Source organism: Meleagris gallopavo, chromosome 5, assembly GCF_905368555.1.
Source record: "Meleagris gallopavo chromosome 5, MGAL_WU_HG_1.1, whole genome shotgun sequence".
NCBI lineage: Eukaryota > Metazoa > Chordata > Aves > Galliformes > Phasianidae > Meleagris > Meleagris gallopavo.
The window spans coordinates 1,669,724-1,697,446 of record NC_139408.1 but is presented as its reverse complement, the minus strand read 5'-3'; the positions used below and the strand labels follow the sequence as shown (position 1 = coordinate 1,697,446).

Here is a 27,723-nt window from a genome sequence, read left to right as displayed (position 1 = left end):
AGAAGGCATCATTTCACACTAAGATGGGAATAACCTAGGTAGGTGAAATTCACGCTGCTGTGCTGGTGAGCGTGAACTGGATCATGGAACATCTCAGGTCACAGTCAGTCGTACAAAAGCCTTATGCACAGAGCTGAGTTCCACCAACCTTGGCATTAACAAGCCAAAGACAGAGAAATTTAGACCTTAGGCCCCCCAAACCATGAGCTTAAACAAAAATGCAAAAGGATCTTCTTCACTGTCTTACTTTATCATCTGGTTTCTTAAAGCTTGTGAATATGAGGAGGTATCCCTGAAGTAAAAAAGTGTGTGAATCCAAAGTACCATAGCTTTTCCTACATGAGTCCTGAGGGAGACTATTTATTAGGCACAGTCCTGTTTTCTGATTTAGCTTAAGCTCTTTCCTTAGAGAATATGAGTATCCACACCAAAAGAAATTCCAGAACAGCAGCTGCAGAACTGTCTTCCCTGTAGGAACTACCAGTTATCCTATGCAGTCATACTCCTTGGTTTCCATTTTTTATTGTCCTCTTTGCATTTATGAGAAAAAGACACACACACACACACACACACACACACACACAAGTATGTATTTTGATTTTCAGGAAATGTCTGATTGCTTTAAAATCTACAATAAAATTGCAGAAGTTGTCAAAGGCAAACTGCCTTCTATCTGTGAAGTGTATCAGCTATACTAACGGGCGTTTCATTACGGTTTTTTTGGGGAGGTGTTTTTTTTATACAATCAAACCAATTTTTGATTGAACTAAGAGCAATAAGAAAATTGTACCTACCTACCCATACATGGTAATTTCTGCTCAGCACGCAAATTAAATACTAGTTCTCTTTCTTGCCATTCTGGAGCAGGAAGAGATATCTTTAGGGACAGGCCATGACAGAATTCCATGACAGCTTTGCAAAGTTACAGGAAATTGCAAATAAAAAATTAGTAATTAAAAAAGTCTGTGAGTTTTTCAGCAAGATAAATAAATAAATAAAGCATTACTAAACATTCTGTAAAAAGTAACTGACTAAAATTTTCCATCATCCCTGACAGCCTCAGAATGGGTGTTTTTCTAAGTAAGTCGCTCAAGGAGAAAAAAGCTTAAGAAGGTGTTCAAATCTGGCAACAGCTGTCCTTTAACCACTTTCTCCCCTACATCTGGATTCATTTCTCACCCCCCCCCTTTTTTTTTTTTTTTTTTAAGGTTTCTTTACATTTCTGTATTGTAGCACTGTCACTGAAATCTCCAGTTGGACAGCACGAAGGGCTTGTGCTTATGAAGTCACTGAAGTCAAAGTTCACAGTGACTGTAATGGCACAGGAATGTGAGCTACTCTCTTCACATCAGTACTTTAGCAGTCATACATATTAAACAGAATCAGCAGTTAAGGTTCTTAGTTCTCTGACTGAAGTGACTAATTTCCTGCAAGCCTTCTCCTCCTTCTCCCCTCCAAACTTTCTGGCAATCGAGAACAGACTTACAGTCTGACTCACAACAAATACTGCCCCTGAGGGCAAAACTGGTGAGATACTTCAGCTGTTCCAGAAATCCCTTCTGCAATTGATTATTCAATCGAATTCTGCTCCACCGGTTTAGGCTGACCTACCAAGTACTGAGCTCCCTCACCTGCTGCTGGCTGTAAAGATTTCAGACTAACAACATCCTTAATGGGGGGCAACACCGGCTCTGGAATTAAGAGGCTCCGATCAAGAGCTTCCAGCTTGGCTTCACCTGAAGGCTGCTACAGAAACCAAACGGTAACACACCCAGACCTTTCTCATCCTCAGAAATGTTATTTTCTTGTCCAAACCATCACAATCTCCCAAAGACCATTTCTCACAGCAGTAATAGCTCGCTGCTATGATCCCACGCTTGTATGCCCTTCTAGGTGTGCAACCAATAGAGCTGCAAACGCAACTCCAATTCCACGCCCTTTTTGTCGACCAGCCTGTGAGAGCAGCTGGCAGTCACCCCTGCAGGTCAGTGATGAAGCCATTCCCTGTGCGTGCATCCACAAGTGCACATGCACAAAACATGAACCGTAAGTCCCTTTGCCCTTGACCTTTGCTAAACAGCCGTGCCCAGAGAACAGCCCGCATTGCAGAGTTGCCATTTAACTATTTCTTAGTAGGGGCAGCCTGCCAGATGCACCTTCAGGCCCAAGACTGTCCTACGTATGGGTATTTGCCTGGCAGTACTCAGCTCAGATAGAACAACTGTTTGAAGGCAATCTAACCTCGCAGGAATTTAGCAAGTCCCCTGAGTGGCACGTGCCACTCACTCTGCAGTTCCCACCCTGGTGGCAAAAATGCAATTCCAGTCCAAGCACGATGGCTACATGCTCATATGTGCAGGGACAACTGCAGCATGTTACAAAGGGAGTTCAGCCTTGGGACATTCAGTATGGCCTGCCACAAGTTTAACAAGATGTCAAAGCTGCACACTGAAGATAACGTAACATGCAGCCTATTCTATATTTGGAAGTAAGCACAGGGAAGTGCTGCTGACTGCATGAGCTACACTGTGATTTTCACACCACTAAGCAAGACAGAGCGAAGTGTTACCTCCTCCTGGATTCTCCCCGAAGGCTCCCAGCCCGTGATCCTCTCTCCATGAGTGCCCCACCAAGCTCTGAATCGCAAGAGGCAACGACTTCTGCCAGCAAACCTATTGAGATTATTGCCTTTACCATTCAAACCTTTCACGGATCTGGTTAAGAATGCTATTCTAACGCAAAAAGATTAAAACACACAAGCTCAGATCTCAGCCCTCCTTAAAAGTCAGCCTGAGAAGTAGTTTCTGAGAAGTCGTGGGCTGTTTTTCACATCACTGACTCAGGAAAAAAAGGTCTTTTTTTCTGTCCTATTAATTCAGAACCTACGTTGTGACCCTATAGGCAGTTGGCTAGTCAAGTCCTCTCTAACGCTTCTTCGAACCAGGCACGTTTTCAGGCAAACCTCCTCCCAGTCCTACTCCCAGTGCAGTCCTAACTGAAATCATTACCACAATTGAAGACTTCACATTTAAGAATCACAGCCCAGAAGACAGCACTCGCAGGACAGCTCAGCATACCCAGACCTCTACCTAGTTGTTCTTCTGTGCCTGCATTGCCACCTTTAGGGACATGAGCACTGCCTGTTTCTAGCCCTGGAAGCTGTGACCCCACCATCAGCCAATTCAGCTCACTGGGCTGACAAAAGAGCCAGCAGTAAGAGCACTAGGGCAATGGCAGGAATGAGGGCTGGGAGCTGCTCCCCTCAGCAGAAGCAACGTGTTGAACTGACAAGTAATTTTCTGAAGTGTTAATCAATCGTTTTTTCTTCCTACTGAGAGACAAATAGGAAACTCCTTGATCTAATGAGAATTTTCTCTATTTCCAGATGCATTGCATGTTCAAATGCTAGACAACTCATTTTGTTAAGTAACAGTATTTGGCTTGGATAAGAAACAGACTTCCTAAACAGAACAATTAATAGCAAACAAAATGAATGAAAAAAGAAAAGCAATTAACTTCAATATACCGAGATAACAGGAACTCTGACTGGAGTTTCTTCACTGTGCTGTACTTTTTTAACTCTCTTCATGCGTTACTTTTCCAGCCTTCTCCACCCTAACCATTTATGCTGCACCTTTATCTTCTTTGAACTAAACCATGTCTTTATTCAGTCTCGCGTATTTATCTGAACTTGAAAATCAGAAATAGCCTTATCGTATATGAAAAGTGGCTATGCTCTGCTCAGCTTCGCAGCCTTTGCTTTTTGTTGTTTTCTTACGACCGCTTCATTTTCTCCTGGGGGACACGCTGACGTGAACGCCACATTAACTGCCAGCTCCATGAGAAGAACATTTCAATCAACCATTACACACCGAGAATCAGACCTTCAAGTGCCATGGCCAGCCGCTGTTTCATGCCCTTCCAGTAACCCTACAGCACGGTTATCGCTGCCACTTCTTATCTTATCGCCATTTCAAACACTGTCTGCTATTGTCGGACAACGAGTCAGACCTGAACAATGATGCTAAATGAAGACTTCCTCCCATGGCAGTCTTGAACTCCTAATGAAACTGATCACTCCCTCGTGAGATAATGAACCACGGTGGGATTTCACAGGCTTTAAAAACAAAGTCAAAAGAAAGTCACAGGGAAGCAAGCTCCCAGCAAATTACTGAGGGATTACTGCACACAGACATTCTGGGTGACAGTCAGCACCAGCGATACGTAAACGCACGTATGTACACCCATATAGAAACAAACACACGTTGTGTTTTTCATTCCTTCCTCACTTATTAATAACAGAAAGTAAGCACAGTTGCCTTTTCCTCTGGTACACCTGCTGAGGGAAAAAAAAAAATTAAAATTAAAGGAGGTACTTTTTTTGGCTCCTAGATTTTAAGAAGCAGCTGAAGTGGCCGGGAATCTTCTGCAGTAAAGAACTTGGTCTTTGATAGTTTTGCTAAAAATTAGATAACTTTGCATTAGAAGGTGATGTCAGTCAGAAAAAATTATTTCTGTAATGTTTTACCACAGTAAAAAGTCCGGTACACGCGAAACAAAGAACTAAAACCCTAAGCTCTGGAAGGAGCAAGACTTTGGCTTCCAGTTTTCCTCCATCCAGTGCTTGCTGTCACAGTATAAGCTTTGTTACCAGCACAATCTGTCCTCAATTAGGTGGCTTTGTTAACATCATTGACATTAGAACTACAGGACCAGACTTCACAAAAACAGTTCTGGCTTCTCTTCAGACTAAGGGCTCTGTTGTCCAGGGGAGCCACAGGTAGGAGCTCCTAATGAGGATTAAAGGCTTTCAAGGAGAAAAAGAACATCCATCCACAGCTCCAGATTACAAATACCATCTTGCCCAAAGCTTCAGCTCAGCGTTAGGTGGGACAATGTTGGCTGTGCTCACACAGCACCCCCAGGGAAACACCCCCGGCTCCAAGAGGGCATTTCCTTTCAACCCTGTGCCCCTGTTCACGTGCCCACTTCTAAGTCAGGCTGCTGACCCGCTCAGGGGTTCAACATGATGAGTGAAGGAAGCACTGAACCCACTAGGGCTGCAAAGAGGACACGTGCAAACGCTTTCCTAGCTTGGCTCCATCACTGTAGCTAGCGTTATGTGGCACTGGTCTTGTTTGTGCTTGTATTAAACTTCGGTACTTAAGCTAAACAAAAAAGGCAGAAGTGTGATTTAAAAAAAAAAAAAGAAGTGTTCCACCCTTTTTAGAAACGTAGCTCAGTTAAGAGAGTATTCTGCAACATCTTACTGCTTCTGCAAAGATAATGAAGACTTAAACTGCAGTCTCAACCCCCCACTGAAGCTAGCGACAAAACTTCTCTGCGCAGAAGTTGCATCTGGCTATTTTGAAATGTTTCCCCAGCAATGATAACAAACTGGCCTTTCGAATGCACACAGCGGAGCACTCAGCGTTGTGAATGGGCACGTTAATGAAGTTCGACCTGCTATCATTTTATTTTCATAAATATTTAGGTCAAGTGCTGCAGCGCAGCATCACGGGAAGCTCCTTCTAGACTCACTCCGAGTCAGAAGCATTCACTTCCTTCCAAGTGCAGAGAGCAGGATGAGAAAGCAGGTAAGGCTGTCGATAGAGAGCTGTCTGTATGCTAACCCTTGGTAAAAATACAAGCACTGTAGAACCTTAATGCCCTTTCCAGACACCGTGTCACTACTAAAAGCTAACCTAAGAGGAGATTTTAAGTCAAATAACGTATTAGCCAAAATAACAGCAATAAATAGCAAAACTGCAAGGCTTAGCATAAAAAAGAAACACACTAATGGAGCATAGTGCAGCTTGTTCATACTATGTGCAGTCTAGAATCATGCATAATGTAACAGTGCGACTGCTAACAGCAGGCTCACAGAAGATAATTTACACTTGTTTTTTATGGACACGAGGAACCGATCTTTGAAGTTGTCCCTAATGAGATTCTGCTTGGCCCTAACAGCATCCTGAGAGAATGTGCTGGTTTTCTCCCCTGCATCCAGTGCATATTTATAATGCAGAGTACAGCCCTATTTAAATAGCACACGTGGATCGGTGTCCCCCCATCCCACCTCACATTAAGATTCTCACTGTGAGGGAAATACCTACTAATGTGTCTCACTTCAGCTCCAAGTCTTCTGGTGATTACAGGTCACCTTTGCTAATTACCAAAAGATATGTGGGGGTTAATGTTTGCTTCGTACAGTTTAACTCCTAACTTGCTTAAACTGCCAGGTCACTGTGTTATTACAAAAACACAGGCAGCAGCATTAGGAACACAAATAGAAAACCTTTTTTTAGGTGTGCCATATGCAGTCACTGGTTTAATACTGCACCCACCTGTTTTTAAACATCCTTTCATTAATGAGAGCTGCAAGAGCTACTGAACCAACATCACTAAAACCTCCGCTTGCAACTAGTGCAGTATCCACGCTTACTTCTATATCTAGGAGATGTGGTATGACTGCTGCAAGATAGCAATGGGTGAAATACATCACGTTCCCAAAGAGGACAAGAACAGACCTTAACATGCTCAAAAAACACGTGCAGTCATACGTGATATCACGTGTAGTAACAACTTTTCTATAGCATTGGACCAAAATGACTGCAGAAGTGAGATCAGCCTTTAGAAACGCCTGTTTAAGTGCTGCCTAATGCAACTCCTGGGCATGGCAGCTCCAAGCAGACACCTGCTGCAGCTAATATATAACATACTTCAGTTATGCCATTGGTGAGTCAACGTTGAACTCCCATTCTCTGCCCTTTGCTGCTTGGAAAACAGAGGGGAAAATCCATACATCCTTTGAAAGCACTTGTCAGCACTGCTCACGCACTACAAACACACAGGATACTGTAAGATCAGGTGACTCACAGGACAGATATTGCAGGATACCCGATTTTCATTTCGAGCTTATTGGCTCATCCGACCCTAAGCAATGAGAAAATCTCCCATCTGACAGTCAGAGGACTCTGCTTTAGCTCCTATAAAGATGTTCACATAACAAAGCCCACGACTGTAACAGGTGCTCTCTGAAGCAGCTGCACATCAGGTCCCCGCAGGTACAGGACAGTCATTTGTGTGGAAACTTATGAGGGAAGTTTGAAAGTAACTACAATAGCTCTGTGTGCCTATGTGGAGAAAGAGTAAGTGTAACTACAAATCTCAAAAGAGACTGATACTGACGTTGTAGCAATAATGTGTCATACGTTATTTCCAGACTGCATGCAAGAACAAGTTTGCCATTAAGCACATACGCAGATGGTAAAACCCTAACAAATGAGATGGAGCTGCAGGTGCAAGGTGTGCCAGGAAGTACACTTCAGGCCAACATCTTACCTCTGGTTATTTCTGGGTATTAGGGCTCGGTTCTCCACTTCTCATTTTCCATTTATTCTGCCCCCTGCTTCCCACCACTGCATTACTCACCTCCAGTACATTCTTCTCGCACTTTATTGGACAAGTGTCGGGTCCCTAAAGAAACTGAATTGTCTCTTTTGGAGTAGATATTCAGAAAACTGTCATTTCTTATATCAAATCTTCGACAGACCTTCATTTCATCTGAACTAATCAATCAAAAATACTACTAACCAACTCAGTGTTTCAATTTACAGCTTTTAGCTCTACAGTGATTGGAATGATTCACAAAAGGTCCTCCCCGTTCTGCAGAATGATGCTTTGAAAGCATTTGAAGAGAAATATTCACTCAAAATAATGATTCATGCATATCACAGTATTAACTGATGGCATGAACAGATGACCAAGAAAGCCAGGCGATCCAAAGTTAACTTTCAATTTAAATTCATACCCTTCTTGCCTATCTTGACTGAACGCATAGATATATAGAAGGAATGAAAAAAGAAAATCCTCCTAAACAAAGATCATTTAATTTCCTTGAAAGAGATGTCAGGATTTCCTCTCTTCTCTGGTTCACAGAAAACAAAGGCCCTACTTTCTTTACACACAGTTTAAAAACACCCCGCTTTCTCGAAGGTGTAACATTTATGCTGACGGATAACTAACAACAAATGATGAAAACCTCAAGAGCTAAAGGTCTTGATTTTGCTACTAGGATGAACCAGATTCCAAGACAAATAGGATGTGTGATCCTTCCACGAACGCTGGCACTCCCACTCAGCTGGGATGCAAAGCAGCCTAGCACTACACCACGTCAAAGGGCACAGTGCAAAAACAAGAGCAAAAAAACCACACCAACAAAAAAACCATATACGACCCCTAGAGGATCATCATTATCAGGGTGTCTGAAACTTGTATTGCAGGATTTGATCCGTGCAGCCTCATTATACCAAATATACTGTTCATTAAACTGAACAACAGTTCTAGCAGAGAAGCCATATAAGAAATTTCCACAAACAATTAAAATGCCATCGAAAAGATCCAAAAATGTAATGTGAGCCATAATTCCCCCTCAGTAACCCAGAGTGTGTGTACCAAGTGGAAATATGTTTAGTTCCAAGGTATAGAGTAAAACGAATTAGTTCTGTTCTGCTATCATTATAAACACGCCTCTCTTCCAGAGCTGCAAGCATTATTGTTTAGCAAACAAAAGATGATGGGAATTCAAACACGTCAAGAGAAACACAATCAAAATGAAAAATACTGATTTCAACAACTTTCAAGTAATTCCAAAGGTAATTCTTGAATTCTTTATAAAACGTTAATAGGCTTGTACTTATTTGCTTTAATTTATTCTCTCCTTAACATCAGGAAGGAAAAGCAAATGCCTGGCTGACTTGAAGTTTACAAAACAAGCAAATCAAAGACAAAATTCCCTTTTTCTTTAATATCATTTAATTATCACAATCTTGTGTGTACACTGTTAACAGTCAGAGGAAAGAAACTCCATAAAGTATCATAGCTTAAAACTGAAGAAGCCACTTAATTTGGTAACTCCTAGAAACCAGCCCTGTCCCACTGGAAGCAGTAAGTGGCACTAATCACTGCATTTACAAAGAGCATAGGACAGTGCTCCAATTTCTTCAATGTGCCATCCCACATGAAATTACAATTCTGAACAATTCTCATTTTCCTGAAAACTACTGCTTCACCATTCGCGGGAGAGAGAAAGAACCCTTTGGTAATTCTAACCAAAAGCAAATGTGCTTTAAGAAACAAAGAAGCTTAGAGTAATTAAAAAGTAATGACTTTTTCCTTTGTGCTCTCTATATAAAGTGAGCATGAGGGAAGATATACTGGGCTAGCACCTTTTCCTTTCCATAAACTGATACAATAGGTAAACACTGAGGAGTAATGTGCTGACCCCGACGCTCCCAGACACTACACTCAATTCCTTATACCAGAGAAATTGTAAACGTGGTAAATAGCCAGTCTCCTGGCTTACAGATATATCAGATCAAGTCCCTCTATCATACTCCTTCCCTCCCCCAGCCTCTCTCCATCTGCTCCCTCCTGGGAAGGCAGTGCTAGCTTAATGGCCGTGTGCTTTTACCTCTAATGTGCTGATAGAAGTTAATGCCCGGTGCAGTAAGTGGGGACTCTGCTGTGAGGAAGCCTCCAGTCCTGAATTTGCCTGGTCAAATTCTGCTGGAATCTTTCTAGGCCTATGTCAAGCAGCGTGCAAGGAATAGAGGGTCTTGGAATATGAAATCCAATATCTGGGATCAAAATGCTTCTTACAATATACCACAGCACAATAATTAAGCAATCTTTAGGTGAAAGCAGGAGAGCGTTGCGATTTTCCTGCTTGTCTCTCCACTGAGCATAATGATGTGTATCTAGACAATATGCCTAGTCTAAAAACCATGGGCAAACACTCCTCTGACAGCAGAGAGCACGGCAGGTGAGCTATCTGTTGGTTCTGTGATCTACATAGAAGAGATGGGCCATGCTTTTATTATTTCTTCAATTAAGTAATTGAACAGCTCACTGTAAGAGATGCAGATTTAAAGAAATCTCCCTGCACCCACGAACTTCTGCTATACTTAAGCATGCCTATTTCCTCAAGCTACACCCAAATGTTTTACCGAGTTTTTAAGCAAAACTCATCAAGTGCTCCTTTGGGAAGGAGACGTGCTTGTCCCTCATCTTTTCTGAAGATAACTCATGCGAGGCAACTGACTGTACAACTAGAGACAACTACAGAGGAAGCTCAACATCAGAAATGGAAACTCCAATGTATCTGTGCAACGTTTAGAACAAAACTGAGGTTCACCATTAACCTCTGAAAACAGTTCTACGTCATAGAGAAGCAAGCAAGCCGCACGTGGTCATTTGACATACAACACAGACCTCTAAATCCACACTGTTTACAGGGCTTTCCTTTCTCTTATTTACCTAACACGACAGTCAAACAAGGGTTTGCAAATAAGATGTGTTACAGGTAGGCACACACAGTCTTTGGGCTTGCAGTCGCCCTGCATCACAAGGAACAAGCTCTCATCCCCTATGGCAGGCAGGCGGGCCTGTCCTTGTTCTGCCACTAGCAAAAAAACTTGAGCCTGAAAAAAAGGATGGGTTTCCCATGCCTGCAAGATCTGATAAGTACCAACTCCCCGTCTGGAAATCAATTATATTCTAGAAGTTGTTTTGCAGACCAGATCACACCTTCACCTTCCAAGAGATGAAGAAAATCTGGAATCTGCTGCCTCCACGGCAACATCCCTACTGTCCTCATGTGAAATAAAGAAGTGGTGTGTTCTCAGTGACTGATCGTAACGACACAACTTCGCCCAACAGGCTGTGTTCTTCCATTCTGACCACTAGGACTAATTGGACAAGGCCACACGTGATACCTGGGGTCTGACCAACACACTGATGGGTCTGTGAGAGGTGATAGTCAGCCTGTTCCCACCAGCACGGCTCTATCACCAAATTAAACCAGCTGTGGCTTCCATCTGAGGACAATGTAAGAGGAAAATAGAGTAATCAACAGAGAGATGGTGACAAAACATTATTTTAAACCTGTCCCACGTTTGTTATAATAATATTGGCACTTTTAGAGCATCAGTCTTTGAGGGACGCCTAAATATTTTTAAAGCAAGGCTGGCATTGTTCCTTTTAACAGTGACAAAAAGAAAGGTCAGAAACTTAATCAATTCTTCAAGAGAGATTAGCACAATATGACTACACTGTATAAACACAATATAAGGGGACTAAATTTGAGCTTTAATTACAGGGCTGCAATCTCTGAGCCATATATCACCACTGTACATACGTTTCACTTCCAGCATGCTCCACTCAAGCATCTCAGAAGGCTTTAGATATAATTAAAGTGCACCCTCATTAAAAAAAGCTCTCATTTTACATTTGAAATCTAAACTGAAAACATATTTTATGCTTAGATTTTGCAAAGTACACAATTTAAAAGCATTAAGATAAATAGAAACCTTCCATTATTTAGACCCACAGAGACACACGCACATGCCCCAGTAAAATATTTTCTTAATGACAATTGCAGCTCAGCTTCCATTGTTCTATTGCACAAGAATGAGAGAAAGCAATCTGTTAGTGGCTCTCTTCTTGAGGGGAGACTCTCGAGCTGTAGGATTCTCACCTACAGCTGTCCTCCCCTCCTTTCTGCTGGAATCCCCCCTCCCATGGGCAGCTCTCAGTTGCTCTGGAGGCAGCTGCTGAATGGCTGCTGCTGGCTGCTTAGTGCGGGTAGAAAAACAGGTTTGTTTTGTTTAACTGGCGGCGTGGTGGAACTGCTGCATTTCAGCAGCCATCCTTGCCACCGAGGGAGCGGAGGGATGGGAGTTCAGACTGCAAAAGGTGAGCAGAGGCCTTCAGTAAACATCACCTGAGACAGAAGGAAGGCTCAAGTTTTAACTGCTGCTGTTCAATGTGCTTCTATGTAATTCACTTGGTTTGGGTTGTACTGGTCGTTGTTTTTTATATTATTTCTGTAGTGGAGGAGCGAAAGCAACTAAGATGCTCACGAGCTCCGTCTGCTCTTCTAAGAAATGTTATTTAATTGACAGAGCAACACCTGGCACCAAAGCTGTGATTGTTCAGCACATCAGTACCACCTGAAATGCCACAGCTAGCCTGCTTACTCCAAATCTCTGTATTCCCCCAACCAAAATCCCTCAATGTACGAACACCTCTATTCTCTAAATGTCAAGTGAGTCCGTATTCTACCACTGCCAATCTTTCTCCTCCTCCCTAAATATCATACACCTTATATGAAGCTCAAGTACAGAATGTTACAAATCAAACGCATGAATTTCCCACTAATCTCACCCATTATGTGCAGGAAGGCTTCCCTGAAAGAAAAAATATACCAGACACTTTGTCAAGGTTAGAAGCCTAACAAGATCTTTGGGTCTCAACGATTCAAGGGTTTATCAGAGTTAAGTGTTTTTTCTTCTGAGTATACAACTGCATTTTTATATTACCACTATTAATATATATTCACTTTTACTCACACTCACACACATACATGTATAGTTGAATAAAGTACATAAAGTTCTACTTAGATAAAACTCAATGTTTATACTCTATTTTAAAAAAGAATATTCACATGGGGAATTACTCTAGTACAGAAAAGGCAGTAAAATTATATAGTTGCAGGTCATTCATTGTATCTCCAGGTGTGCATAAGCTCATTTAGAAGATTTTCTCTTGCACTGAAACCTCTTCTCCTTCTTACTTCACTAGCACTGCAGTTAAAACACACCAGAGTTCTGCTGTGTACCCCCAGCATGCTAAAGCCAGCTACCAAGCCATTTTGGTGAGGGCTAAGGAAAGCTGATGAGCAAAATTATCACTCCTCTACTAGATGGATCACGGGCTGCCAGCTCCTCTCCACGTGCTGATGCTGCCCCAGGGCTGCATCCTATGGCTGCTCACTCGTATTGCTGGCACCACTGGCTGTGGCCTCGTGCAGAACATATCAAGGGTCTCAACAAACCTACACACCTTTTGTTTTCTTTCTAAACCTCATTACTAGAAAGAGCACCTCCCTGCTTTTCAAAGCCTCCCAGTCCTCAGATCAGTCTCATACTAATGTCCCCTCAACTGACAGTGCTGCAGAACAGAGGGGGCAGCCCTACAAAGAAGCAACTGCCTCTGGAAATCATAATTCCGAACAAAAAATGGGAAAGTGCTACAATTTGCAGAAGAATTATCATCATTGAGAAGCAAATATATGCACATCATTATTATTATTTTGCAGCTGTCCTTTAAAACAGGGAACTGAGGTGGTGCAGTCCATTAAAAGTAAGCGAAGATAAATATTCTATGCACAAAACATTCAAATGCAAACATTCAATAACATCTTCAGAAAACGGGTGAGACCTATGGGTTTCATTGCCTCAAGACGTCCAGTAACTCAACACTCCATCTCTTTATCCAAAATAATCTTACAGTGAAAACTGTCCACCCGCTCAAACATTAATTAGTGGAGAAATAAAACAAAGATTGAACAAAGCCATGGAATTCATACCACACAAACACCTGAGTAACTGGCAAAACTGCTATCAGTCAGCCTAAGCGAAGGGAGTCTTGATGCACTGTTCTTTACCTGATGGAACACTCAAATGGGTAAGCACTAAGAAGTGCTGGAGTAACAACATATATAGAGACAATCAACGAGAACTGCATCCATGATGATTAAAGTACGTAACACTACTATGTGAAAGGCACAAAATAAAAGCAGGGGAAAAAAAAATAAAGCCTCGGGGAGCAGGAAGTCCAATTCCAGTACTTCTTTAAACATCATCTTTGTACTGGTGAAATTCCAAAGGCTCTTAATTTACTCCACGTGAGGTGAGAATCTGGCCCGATGAATACCACAAAGAAATGTGCCAAGAATCCAGTTCTCAACTTTACACGTGAAGATGCATATGCATAAAGAAATAACTAATTTACAAATTAGTTCCTCTGGGGAAGAGCAACGTCCTGAAACTGCATCCAGCCACTGACTGATGGTATGCAGCAGGGCCCTGGAGCAACAGATTGTCCAGCTACTGACACACGTCATAACGCTCAGTTTCTGTGTTGCTTTGCCAATTACTCAACAGCCCACAGTTTTTTAACATGAACTTTTCACTAAAAAAAAAACAAAAAAAAAAGAAAACCTCCTCAAACACCATCTTTAAATAAAAATGCATGCAGATAGCAAAACAGAAAAGCAGAACTGCAAAACCTCATCTAACAACCCTGACAGCTGCAGCGATGTGGCTCTATCAAAGACAACAGCATACAAATTAATCGCTGTTTCCTTGTTAATGTTGCTTTTCAGGACTTCTTGCATGAAGACACTGTTTCAGAAATGTGCACAGTGCTTCCATTAGCAAACACCGGGTTGGCAAATAAGGAAATAAGGCCTCCTTCTGAAGTTACAATATGCTCTAATTCCCTTCCCCTCCCATCCAAGAAACTACCCACACACAGCCTTTGTCATATCTCCACTTCTCGCCCTGCTCTGCCCACAACTCCTGGCGCTTATTAGGATCCTATCACTTTTCTCTCATCCTCATTTCCAAAACCCATCACTTGCTATCAACTACAGCCCCAACTCATCCCTTGTGCTGCAACGTTGGATCTGCGTTCTGTTGTAACTCTCTCAGACTCATCTCCTCCCAATTTTTTTTTATTTCTGATCTCCCTTTTCATATGACATACCCATAGATGAATTGAAGAACGCTGTGGTCTTTCAGCTGTCTGTTTTTCAAGCGTTATCACTGCGTTGTAGTCTATTGCGCCAGTATTTTTGTCAACTTTATGATGCCTCCAAAGAAGTGAAATACCTTCGGATATCTGTCAGTCAGTACCGTTTAAGAGATACTTACAACACAAGTTATCAGGGGAGTACAATTATTTGCGCATTTGAAACAAAGGATGAAGAATTCTCAGTAAGAAAAGAGTAATTCTTAAGACACTGAACACTACGCGCCATCGGTCCTAAAATCAGCTCCCATTCAAACCAGCCGTGGGTAAGAAAGGGCTCTTTAAAACTGCTTTCCAAATCTCCATTGTTTGTTCTGAGTTCATGCTCAGTGTCAGTCAGAAGCGCGGTCTGGAGCGCAAAACTTGCAACAGAAATTTGCTGACAAAAGATCTGAACAGCGAATACGAGATGGCAACACAGGCTAAAGCAGAGTTCCAGCATCGCTGCAGAAATAAACCGAAAGGAATTGACAAAAACGTCATCGGTCGCAAACACGGCAGCCACTCCAGCATCCTTCCTCGGGAAAGTTGCTTTACAGAAGACGGTAACCACACGAAATCCTATTAGAAGGTGCTGAACTCTCGCATTGTCTCTCTTCCGGTAGGCTTCTACATAACAAAATGCAACGAAGCAGCCTACAACTTTTTCACTCTTATTATGCAAAATCCTTATCAGATTCAATAGCATGACATCACTCCAAATCCTGACTCACAATGGCAGAGAGCAGGTCAAGAGATGTCCTCTTTGTTTTAGTTTCAAGTGCTTTTCAGTCTATTAGCGTTGAAAGAAAAATAACCTTAACAGAGCTAACCGATAAAGATCAGACCCGCCTGAACAATGGGAAGGAAATTGAGAGTTAAGGCGACGCTGGGCTGAGAACGCAGCCCCGGTGCCGAGCTTCGGCCGGCTGCGGTCAGGCCGTGCCCGCTGCTCCACGCAGCGCTCGGACTCGTCGCGGCACCGCTTTGCGCTCACGTCGCGGCGTGCGGCAGCCGATCCCCACAACCGCGAGGACAAAGGATGCGGTGACCGGGGGGAGGGGGACAATTAGTCCCAATTAGACCTATTTCGCAAGGAGCGGGAGGGCCGGGGGAAGGGAGCTTCGATTTTAAAGGCACGGGTGGCTCGGGCAGGTAGCAGGGCGAGCGGCACCGAGCCCGGGCTGCGGGGACGGACGGACGGACGAACGGACAAACAGACATCGGTAATACTTACATGTGCACGTGCGGAGGCTGGAACCTGCTCTGGTTAATGTTGTAGTGCGTGAAGGCCTGCGTCGGGTTGGAGCTGTACTCATCCACCGTTATGGTAACTTTGCCTTGTGAAGGAATTCCATGAGCCATCCTTCCTCCTTATGGACATGAGCAACTCACAGCTTCCCAAGGCCGAGAGCAGGGCAGGGCATCGTGTTCCTGGCAGCTCCCCAGGCCGAGCAGCTCCTCGCCAGCAGCCCCGAGCTGTGAGGAAACAGCACATGCTCAGCTGAGGGGAGATGGAGGCACGCACGGACACATCGCTCCCTCCTCTCCACGTTTCTCTGTCCCTGTCGCTGCCGTACCCCTCGCCAAGGCTGCACGCGTTGCTGTTCACAGCTGTGCTCACCACATTGACACCGTCATCGCTCCGTGGGCTGGAAGGACGGATGCTTACGAACGGGTTTTATTTTCCGGAGAACAAACCGTGTGGAAAGCCCCCGTTAAGCACTCCATACTTAAAATTCTTTGTTTTGAGTGACGCCTAAGTGAAAATTAACAAGCAGACTACTTTCCTGAAGGACAAGAATTGTCCCAAGGCCCCACTGTGGCTTCACAGAATGAGCGATAGCTGAGGGACTGTAGGAAGCAGACACAAGGCAGAGAGTCCTACAGTCACAAAGCAAGAAACGCACACAAATACCATTGAAATGACATATGCATCTGCCTGGAAGAAGGCTAGCATCTAGACAACCCTAACAAAACATCCACATTACGGTCCAGTAGCACTGAAACTGGTTTGGATTCATCAGGAAGCAGTAATGATTTATCGGACAGATTTAAGTGCAATTTCATGCATAAATATTTCTGCCTAAGATGAAAGAAATGTTTTTCCTCACTATGCGCGTCCTTATCTTTCACATCTTCAAAGTGCTCTTAGATACGTTGTAGCACTAGGGCTGGAAGCGTTCTGTGACACAAGAATGAGGAGAAAGCCAGAAATTTCCCAAATCCTATCTCTGCTGAGTTTCCCCTCTGCCCCCACAAGGATCAGAGCCTCAGTTTCCTGGACCAAAAAGCTCAGGACGCCCCAGCTGCCCACCTGCCTTCAGAACGACTTGGGGAAAACTGCTCGGCGGATTTCTGCAGAATACTTTCACGATGAGCAACTCCCCCAAAGCACTGTTGGAGAGCTTAGCTGGGGCATGCTACCAGAGCTGCAGCACTTCAATGAAATGCTGATACCCCCTAGCAGCTGACTTACTCTTCAGTTTCTGCACACACACACCGGTGTGCAATTTACAAAACCAGAAAGAGATAAGAAAGAGGAGAGCTTTGACGCCCGAGCATCAAACTGAGCAGTGTTTTTTCCAGGGTGATATTCCTGACTTCTCTTAGCTTCCAGGCCAAAATGTGTTTGCCACGTGTAACGTTTGGAATCTTTGATTTGTATTCAAAATATATTTTGAGTACAAAGACTAATTTCCAGTTTGGCATGAAGTACGACAAAACTGCCCTGCAAATGGCAGATGGCCTGCTATAGGCCATTTATTTTATTATTTTACAACCTCAGGCCTATGTAGGCTTCCATATGTTAGCTGGGTTAAGACATTCGGCAACCTCCATTCCAGTAATTGGGTTCTATTCCTCATCTCCTTCATTGCTTAGAGAAAAAAAAAAAAAAAAAAAAAAAAGGAAAAAAAAAAAAAAAAAAAGGCCAGATGAAACTAAGCCATAAAGTTCCCATTTAAACAGAGCAATCAGTGAGGCAGTACTCCCCAGAAGCTGAGGTTACGCTCTGCTCTTTGCATTAACCCCTTCTCCCAAGGATAAGCAGAAGAGTTTTAGGGGTAAAAATCAGCAAGGTGAGCTTTATTAGGCCGAATCTTTGCTATGTTTTAAGATAATGCAACAACTGCTTACGAGTCATAATGTAATGGTTACCATCCCGAGTTTGCAGCTGTTTCCTTAATTTCCCTTACAATTATATTTCAGTGTTATTTTGCATAACAGTTAAAAAAAAAAAAACAACAAAAAAAAACCACCTGCTTCAAATTGCAGTCCTGTTCCAAGAACTGTAATTCTTTTGAGATACAAACTACGAAGTGCTCGCAACACAGAACTGCATAATTGCCCTGCACTGAAAAGTAAATACAAATGAAAACATCTTCCTGTTGGAAAAATGACTGTCATTAACAAGCAGGCTCCCCATCCAGGCCCCGAGGAAAAAGACCAAGTTTTGCTTTTCGCAGCAAGAACTTCAGCGTTTGCATAAATTAAGCCGAGTGAAAATTACATGTCTAATGTTATTTTTTTTTGCAATTAAAAGCTACCATACAAAACACGCCAAACCAACAGAAAATATACTCGGATATTTAGAAAAGCTAATTTGCAATGTTTGAGGTAATCTAGCATAAGAAAGGTCAGGGCATTGCATTTCATATTATAGTTTGCTCACAGAAAAAAAAAAAATCCAATTTGTTCACGAGAGGGAATTATACATAAAGACAATAAGCATTTTTATAAAGTTCGTAACAATCTACGTTGCAGAAAAATTACAACAAGCTGATGTAAAACAAATGATTAAGGGATACTTGAATAGCTGCATTAAATACTTTAAAGTTGACTTTCAGAATGATTTTAAGCATAGGAGCTACAATTGCTTCCCACTGCACTAGCCTTTAATGCTGAGAAGGAACCCCTGTGCTTAAATTAACACAAAGCCGAGGAGCATCCTTGGGAAACCAAACCCAGCAGCCACCGCCGGGCTGGAGAAGCACCTCTCACCTACTGCCAGTGCCCAACTGGGAGCTTCTTTAACGGAGACCTCGCTAAAAAAAAACGCCGAGAAGGAGCTGAGCGCTCCTAAACTTTAAAAACACGTTCATCTGAGCCTAAGCCGTCCGTTTTCTTCTTCTTTTATTTAAGGTTCCTTTGAACTCCTCCCGTTTTTTCCCCTAAACGTACTCACTCTCCGAAGATTACAAGCAGGAAACGAGGACAAAATAATGAAAGTTGCATTATCTCCCTTACCCGCGAAGTAACTCCGCTCCCCCGGCGCCGTACGGCACTTCCCAGGAGCGGCGCTGCCGCAGGTGCAGCCCGGCACGGAGCACAGCCGTACAGCCGTACAGCCGCAGCCCGGGAGCAGCGCAGCCCGGCCGGCTGTGCGCACCGCCACGGAGCCGCATTGTGCAGAGCCGGGCACCGCCGCGCCGCGAACCGCCGGGAGCCCCCTGGCATAGGAGATCTGGCACGAGCCGACACGCGGCTTCCTTCAAAACGAACGCGCCACAGAAGTATCGGAAAACTAGCACGGATAAGTCGTGAAACCACAGCGCTGCGTTTAACGGAGAACTGCGCGGAGAAGCTGTAGGTCCGCGCGCGCACGCCGGTGCCTAAAAAAGCCGCGCTTCCCTCAAATAAAACGCTGACGCTTCCCGACTTCAATTGCAAAAGGCGTCCCGTCGGCCGGCACGGCACTGCACGGCACCGCACGGCGGGGTTTCCCGACGCGGCCCCGGCCCCGCGCCTCCCCCCCCCCGGCTCCCGCCGCTCGTTACCGCACGTTCCGACGACGGCTTCGCGGAACGATTCCGGGCTCCCTTCGAGCCGCGTCCCGCGCCGCCGAACGCGGGAGGGCCGAAGCCGTCGGCAGCCCACCTCCGCCCGCCGCCGGCTCCCGGGCCGCCCCGGCCGCGGCCCCGCGGGGCGCCGGGCTCGTCCCGTCCCCCCCCCCGCTGATTGACGGCCGCGGGCGGCCAATGGCTCCGGCCGACGGCGGCCCGGCGCGTGCCGCAGGCCACGCCCCGCGCCCCCGGCCCGGCCCCGCTCGCCCGGCCCTGCCCTGCCCTGCCCTGCCCCCGCCCGGGCGCCGGCTGCCGGCGGAGGGGCCGCCGCGCGCCAACTTCGCGGCGCGGCCCCCGCGAGCCGGGCTGAGCGCCGCGAGTCGCGGGAGGAGCCGCCCGAACCCGCGCCCCCCCGGGAGGTCCGCTCCGCTCCGTTCCCGAGCGTCTCGGGCCTCCGGGGTCGGCGATCCGCGGCGCGCCGCGGGAGACGGCCGCTCTCTACGCGAGCGGGGAACTCCGCCGCCCCGGGGGCCGCCCGCCGCTCGCCAGCGCTACTTTCGCGGCGCGCCCCCCGCCCCCCGGCCGCGGCACGGCGCTCCCCGGCCTACCCGCCCGGCCCGCGCTGCCCCCGGCGCGGAGGGAGGCGGCGGGGCACGGCCGGGGAGGAGGGCAGGGCAGCGCAGGGCAGGGCGCGCTCGCTCGGCGCCGCCGCAAACCGCGCCGCTGCCGCGGGCATCTCCGCTCCGCACCGCTCCGCACCGCCCCGACCCGGCACGGTCACGGCGGGAGGGGGGATGGCGGTGCCGTATTGTTGTGCCGCCGAGCTGCCGCCCGCTCCCCCCGCGCTCGCCCGTGGCACGGCCCCGCCGACCGCCGCTTTGTGCTCCGCCGCCGCCAGCCGGAGCCCCCCGCCCGCCTCCCGGCCCCCGCTCACCTCCCCTCGGCGGCGCCCGCTGCGGCCCGGGGACGCCGTCAGCGCGGGCGGCGGGGCCGCGCCATGGGGCGGCGGGGGCGCGGCCGGGGCAGAGCCTGCGCCCGACCCGCGGCGGTGCCCGGCGGCGGCGGCGGCGGCCTGGGCGCGGTGCAGTGAGCGGAGCTGCCACTGGGGTCAGGGAGCAGGCACCAGGAAACGCGGCGGCCGCGGAGCGCTGCTCGCTCACACACACACACACACACGCACACACAGCTCCTCCCGCTGCCTCGCACTTCGCCCCCCCGGGCACGGAGGGAGGGAGGATTCGCTGCCGCGTTTCCCAAGTGCGGCAAAGCCTCCTCCGCCGAGCCGGGAGGGGAGGGGAGGCCTCCGGGAGCGGCGGCTCCGTGCCGGGGTCAGGGCGGAGAGGCCGGGGCCGAGACCCGCAGGGCGGCCCCTGCCCGCGGCTCTGCCCGCAGCTCGGCATCTCGCGGCGCTGCGGCTCTTTTCCTCCTCCCGGGGAGACAGAAAACATCAACGCCGCCAATTCACACGCCAAAGAAAAAAAAAGAAAAAAAGAAAAAAAGAAAAACAATCCCCCCAAAAGGTTTCCACAGGCTGCGCACCTTTCCTGGCTCGAGAGCACTGCAGTGCTGTGTTCTGCCGGAGAGGAGCTAACCTCGGCAGCCGGGAGAAAAACAGAAACGGCAGCGTGGGCTTGTCATTTCAGGCTGAACATTGTCTTAGGGCAACTGGGGTTTTTCTACACAGAAGCGAAGGAGGCAGAATTACAGAGGTTTTTTTCAAAAAAAAAAAAAAAAAAAAAGCTATAACATTTGTGTCAGCAGCCACAATGGTGACAAAGTAAAGAAATGAAGGCAGATGTTCAAGACGCTTCAAGACAACAAATGAGAAGAGGACTTCCAGCCATATATCCATAGTGTAAAGAGGAAAAAAAAAATCCTAAGAAGTGGGCAGAAAAATGAGAGCCTGCTAGGAACAGGCTTCTAAGAGCATGCTGTGTCCTATGAATTTCCAGTAAATAATTTCAGCTCAGGCCAACCTTCGGCTATGCATGGCAACTAGAGGGGATTTTCTTTGTTGCTGAAAACAATGAAAAGGGTCCGGGCATTGTCAGACAGAAATCCACCAGGCTGGGTTGTCCTGTTTGGAAGGACAAGAAGAAAAATCAACCTGAAAAAAGGATTGAACCGCATGGTTTTTTTTTTCCCTAATTTTACATTAGACCTTTCTGATCTTTTATTAGCGCTGTTTTTCCTTGCAACAGAAGTAAACACCACAGACCAAAGGAACAATCCTGTTTCAGACAAAATGGTCCGCAAATCAAAGCAACATCTCCAAGGAAGCTTTGAATGCAATGAAGGCTGAGGCCGTAGCTTGCCACGTATTTTTAGCTGACTGACACAGAGGAAAAATCAGCAACGCAGCACTGCCCATCCACCCAGCCCTGTGTGAGCAGGGGGGACATGCAGCCAGTGCCAGGACACAGCCTGCCCTTCTGGTTCACCTCCCAGCTGCACTAATGCTTGTGCTGGGACAGAGCCGGCAGTGCGATGAGCAACCGAGGACACAGAGAGGATAGGAGAGCTTCATTGTTACCAATGCCAGTAAATATAAAAACACCAGTGGACGTGAGTGGGTTTGACCCAGAACCTGCTGAATCCCTTCTCTGCAGTCACAGAAGCAAGGCTTGTCCTTCCTTTCTTGCACATCTAGAGCCTCCAGCACTGTAACAACCAACGAGCTTCTAGCACAGCAGAAAAGAGAGGGAAGAAGTATTGGTAGGTGAGAGAAAGCTCAAAGAGCTCTGCGATAACTTGTAAGAGAACTCAGCAAACTCCTCGTCTTCTGGCTCTCAGAACAGAGCGCTTTCCCAAGTACCTACTTCTAGAAATGCACTGGCCCTAAAATTGCTATCAGAGGGAAAAATGGCTTTCTTAAATTAATTGAAAGGTTTTCGGAGGAAAGCAGTTCCATTCGCCAATTTACTTTCCAAATAAAAAGAGCAGCTCAAAATGCAAGTATGTGAGTACAGACAAAGAAAATGTCCTTATTTTGGCTGGGGTGCAGACCTACTAATATAAGTTTGACAGGGTTTCGGAGATACATTTGAAAAATCAAAAAGTAACCAAGCTGCCTACTGCGAGTGTCACAGGACTGATTTTTCTGGTTGGATGAAGTCCAAAATAAGTAGCTTTTGCTTACTTTAATACTTCCTACTTGTAATCTTAAAGGTGTATATGGTACACAAAGCCTCAGTCATGGCCAGAGTTTGCCCTGGATTTTGTTCTTTCAATTTTACAAATCCATGCCAGGTATCATCGAATGCACCTGATGGATGTTAAAAATTAGAACATACGACAATCTCATGAGATTTTCCAAAATCTATCATGCCCTGATTGCAAAAACTCTTCCCCAGCTCTTCCCTGTTTGTGAAACAATACAAGAAAGGTACCATTTACAGCGCGTTCCTCAGATCTTGTTCCCTCTATAATACAAACTTTTGAGTCGTCTTTTAAATAAAAGGGATAAAAAAGAAAAGGAAATAAAACAGACAAATTTTGCAACTGCGTATCATGGCACTGATCTGCGATTAAAGGATTGTCCTGACACAGACCCTACCCGGTTAGGATGCGCTGCATCTTTTGGTGCCTTATCATGCTCCATGACTTGTAAAGCTACTCTCAAAGTAAGGTATCTCAGGAATATTCCATCATCTGACCCAAGGAGGCAAGACTTGACTACAAGGCCATACCTCACGGTAATGAATGATCAACAACGCTATCTTGAGGGTGCTCCTACAACTCTTCCACTCCTCTATCACCTTTTTTTTTTTCTTTGCTTCCATCGTTTAAGGACACAAACCACACAGGGAAAAAAGAAGCTGTTTATAAAAATGCCTCCTATTGAAAAGGCCAAAAGGGTTTTCAAGCAGTTCTGCTTCCCCAGTCCCACGCTGCAGTCAGCAGCACAGGACCAAGGCTGGCACAGAGGATGTTACAGTTTCAGAAAAAGGTAGGCCAGTGTTTCACACTATCTTTTAGTTTGGACACAGTATCAAGGAGGATTCTAGGAGTTTTTCATTACTTTGTTCTGCCGTTTGGAGGCTTTTTCATTTGTTTGTTTTTGTTTTAATGCCGGTATTTCCTGGATTTTTAGCCCATTTAAGATCATGGTAATGAGGGTTCTCATTTGCATTGCACAGAGAACTCAATTTCAGCTTTTAGAGATTGGGATGTGCTGGTGTGCAGCATCTGCAGTGCTAGACTACACATATTTTGATTTGTTAAGGCATTAAGAATGTAGAGTTGGATCCACTAGTTAGCTGCTGGTAGTAACCTAACTAAGTCACTAGATTCACCATATGTCAATATACACACTGCAATTCTGTATCTTAACACGGTTGTTCCACTCACTGAACTAAAAATTCTTCAGTAACTGTGGAAGTAAAGACAACGGGGAATATTCTGTTTGTCAAGGCTTTATGCCCCACTGAGCAAATACCACATTCCAAATTTGCAGAATGTAGTTGGATGGATGGAAAGTTTTCCATTGCTCTCTTCCTTCATTTGTAGCCTGAAAGTCACTAAGCATTTGGTGGCCAACAACGCACGCACAACAGAAAAACATAGAATTAGATATAAAAACAAACAAACAAAACCAGTTTTGAAGATACAAGCTGGTCTTTCAGCTCTTAGAGTGTCTTTCCCTTCCAAAAATCAGAGATGGGAACTAGCAGCTAATTAAACCTTAAAAAAATGAATTTAAAAAAATATATCACCTCTTGGCTTCTAATTTTTGCAGCCTCCACTGTTACAACTTTTTATCTGACTTTTTCCTCTCATAAGTATGTGCCCATACACTAACCTGTCAAACACACCAGCAAACACACTATCTTCAGGAAGAATCCACGGCCTCTCCACACAAGTACACCAGCTTTTTGGGAAGAAGGACAATTCTCTTCGGGAAGTGAAACTGAAGCCTTCTGTCAGAATCTGCAGACAGAGAGGAACACATCATTATAACGCTGGTAGAGCACCAAGCAAGACTACTGAAGGAAGTATCACTAGTTGTCCTCTGGGCGTACGTTTTCTATTTGATGGACGGGAACCTTGTCACAGGATAATGACTGCTGCTTTTCCCCCATTAAATATTTGATTAGAACTTTCTCTGCAGAGACAAAAACTAATGCAAAAAAGCAGTAGGTGAATCATTTTCCCTTCTAAAAACTCTCAAAGTAACTGCTAGTCAAGGTACCTAGAGAAGAAACCATTCGCAATAAATGGGGGCTCGGGGAACAGGACCGATTTCTTTCAAAATCGAGAACAAAGTCTGGGGGATCTATTTCTTCATAACAGAGCAGGCAGGGACTTCAGTTTTGTCCATACATACACACATACAGATGCAAATATTATTTGATGTAATGGCAGTTATTGCAATGACATCACTGCAGGAACATTTAGGTTTACTTCCAGATTCTGAAGGTTCAGGACATGTGAGAAGGAAAGGTGTTTGGCGTTCACCTGGTCAACAAGCTGTGGCACTAAATAAGCAACTATGGAAGTACTATGAGGTGTTCAAACATCCTGTTTGTTACATATCAATTTGCCTAGTTAGCAGAAGGTAGATGCCTTTTTCTGAAGTGATCTTTTTACCAGCTAATTAATCTACAATGCATCCAGCCAAAGCCAAAGCCTTCACTTGACTTCAGCTGCAGCTCAGCCACACAAAGCTCATTGTACTAAGAAATTTCATGGGCATGCAGTACCACAGTAAGAAGTATCACGAACCTCTCCTCTGCTTGACCTCTGACTTAGGCAGCAACTGCCTTCCTTCTGCATTAATTCATCCTGTGGCAGACTGTCCACATTTCTGCTCGTGGACGTAAGACAAACTGCATACCCATGAGTTCTGAGAAGTCAGTGGTATCAGAAAGTTTTGTTTGTTTGTTTGTTTTTGGAAGGCTATACCTTTAATTGCAAATTCACCTGCTGCTGCTGACTTTTGTTAACAGTTACTCAGAGTTAATGTCTTTACCTCTAAACAAATAGGCACCAGAGCTTCACTTCATGCCTTGCACAATTAACTTCTGACAGATGTAAGAGCCGTGGTCTCTGGCACATCTACATCTAGTTTCAGTTTGTGGGCTCCAAATTACCTTTGGGCCAGGTGATGTTCCCTTTATGGAAAATTGCAGGGAACTGTAGGATGAACATAATGAAAAGCCCTTAAAGAGGTCAAGCATTCCAGTATGGACATCTTATCAGTTTGAGCATGAAGTTAAGAACAAGACTCCCTGAAGGAAGGAAAAGATTTCCACGGTCATTTTCGAGAGTCTTGTCACTTTGAATGTCCCCAGCAACGCCGCTGATCTGAAAGTACATCTGAAAGCCCACAGCCAAAATCTTCACTAGATGTTAACTACCATAATTATCAAATTCTGCCGAACAGAAAACACAGCGCAAGATGTTTATGAAGCCTCCATTCTGTGGTGAAAGAGAGAAGATAGATTTCACACGCGTTGTTCCCTAGTGTTGCTCTGAGAAGAAAAGGCTCAGATCTTGTGGTAAAATCTCTGGTTAGCATTCATCTTTGTCCCTTGATTCGACATTGTAAAAATCAATATTTCATAGCAGTTATTGTCTAGATTTTGAATGCATACAGGCTGAAACCACATGCTAAGAGCTGAGCAATTCTACACCCTTTGTCTCGGATATCCTAAGAAAAAAAATCCTCTATTCCAGTTATTGTCTAGCATCTGAATTCAGTGTTGGCAAACTGGTCCTGCATGTCTTTGAGGCATATGGAAATTGATGATGAAGGTGTCTAGTGTAACTAGAAGTATAATTTGATGAAAACTGAAGCGGTGAACTGTGAGAAACTGCTAAATCAGTGTCATCAAACTCTGCCTGAAAAATAATGAAACAGAAATACTTCTAGGACATGAGAAATGCAGGGCAAGGACTGTGAAACCAGAGACTAACTGCAGAAGTTAAGGAAACACACAAGAAGTTATTTTCATTGTTATTTTTGAAACGCATACCCAAAGTACAACAAAACATTCCTGTTTAAATTCACTTCACGGAGACGGTGACATCGTGTCTCCTCCAAATTACTCAAGCCCAAATGTTGGCACAAGCTCTTCCAACAGAATACCATGTTTGGCCCTGGCATTCTCACCCACCTACCCATAACCATGTGCAGAATAAGAACAGCACTGCAGCCAATGCAAATCCTAGTAATCTCTTGGGGCAACAGAAAAAGACCAAAAATAGAAAACATACTACACTTTTAAAGCGATAATATTGCTAAGGAAAATAAAACAAATGTAACCTCAGAAGTAAGATGGCATTTATTTCCCAAAATTTAATAATTCCTGAAGCTGTAAAAGTACTCTACAAATAAAGACCTGAAGATGACAGTGAAAAGATCCTGATATTGCTTTATTCATATGATTTTGAATGAAAACAAATCAGACGAACCTTACACTGAAATCTGGGAAAAAGAGAACAAAGGAAGAAAACAAATGTTTTCTTGACTCGATAAGATGGGTAAATACACTTGAATTACTGAGAAGAAAAAACAAGCAAACAACCAAACAAAAAAAAACCCCAACAACCAACAATAAAGATTCCATTCAGTTGTACCCATGTTCTGAGACAGGAACACATGTATGCTTAAGAAAGTGATATAAGCTTGCATATTCAAAGACGTGCCAGAAAATTTGTACGAAAAGATCACAGAGAGACAGAGACAGCTGGAAAAATTGGAGCAAGGGCTCTAATTTTCATGCCAGTGTTACACCTAATGCAAAGGGAATGCAGATGATAGACTGCAAGCTCTATATTATTCCTCTGGCCACTCTAGAGAGTGCTTGTAGAGCTGGACAAGAATCAGGAAGTAACAGAAATTTAAAAACAAACAAACAAACAAAGCAGACCCAGAAATAATAGAAAGTGTGCTACTGTAAATGAAAATTTTTGTGTCAAAATATTTATTACAGCCGTAACAACACCTTTACGTGCCAAAGGAACATCAATATTAATGCAGCTGTGAATACCAAGTGGTAATTCTTTAAAGTGTGTTCTGATTTGAAAATGGAGCTACACCCACAATCTCGTCACGGCACGCACACAGCAGAAAACAAGAAATGGAAAAGAGCCATAAGCAAGCATCTCTTGAAGGTCCTACATCATACTTTAAAAGAATGGTAATGAGATCCTTCTGCATGCACATGGATATATCCAGATTCATTATCAACAAGCCTAATTAGAAACTTGTGTTAATAAATATCAAGAAGGCTTCCCTCTATTAGGGGACACACAGATAGGAGGCTTAGTAGAAAAACTGTAAATGACATCATGAGAA

The 27,723-nt window shown here is 44.8% G+C and overlaps 1 protein-coding gene across 4 annotated transcripts in view; it reads right to left on the bottom strand.

The window, feature by feature from the left end:
- MPPED2 (metallophosphoesterase domain containing 2) overlaps positions 1-27,723 on the bottom strand; it is a 195,418-nt gene that overhangs the window by 72,537 nt on the left and 95,158 nt on the right. The window contains exons 14-15 of one of the 4 annotated variants that reach the window (XM_085223873.1): positions 24,223-24,350; positions 15,875-16,116 (exon numbers count right to left, since the gene is read on the bottom strand). In XM_085223873.1, coding sequence (XP_085079999.1) covers positions 15,875-16,002 — 128 coding nt within the window. In that variant the 5' untranslated portion in view covers positions 16,003-16,116; positions 24,223-24,350. Of the gene's footprint in view, positions 1-15,874; positions 16,117-19,415; positions 19,609-20,029; positions 20,055-20,355; positions 20,503-24,222; positions 24,351-27,723 lie in introns of those variants that run through there. The other 3 variants (XM_085223872.1, XM_085223875.1, XM_085223874.1) reach the window with 3 other exon arrangements.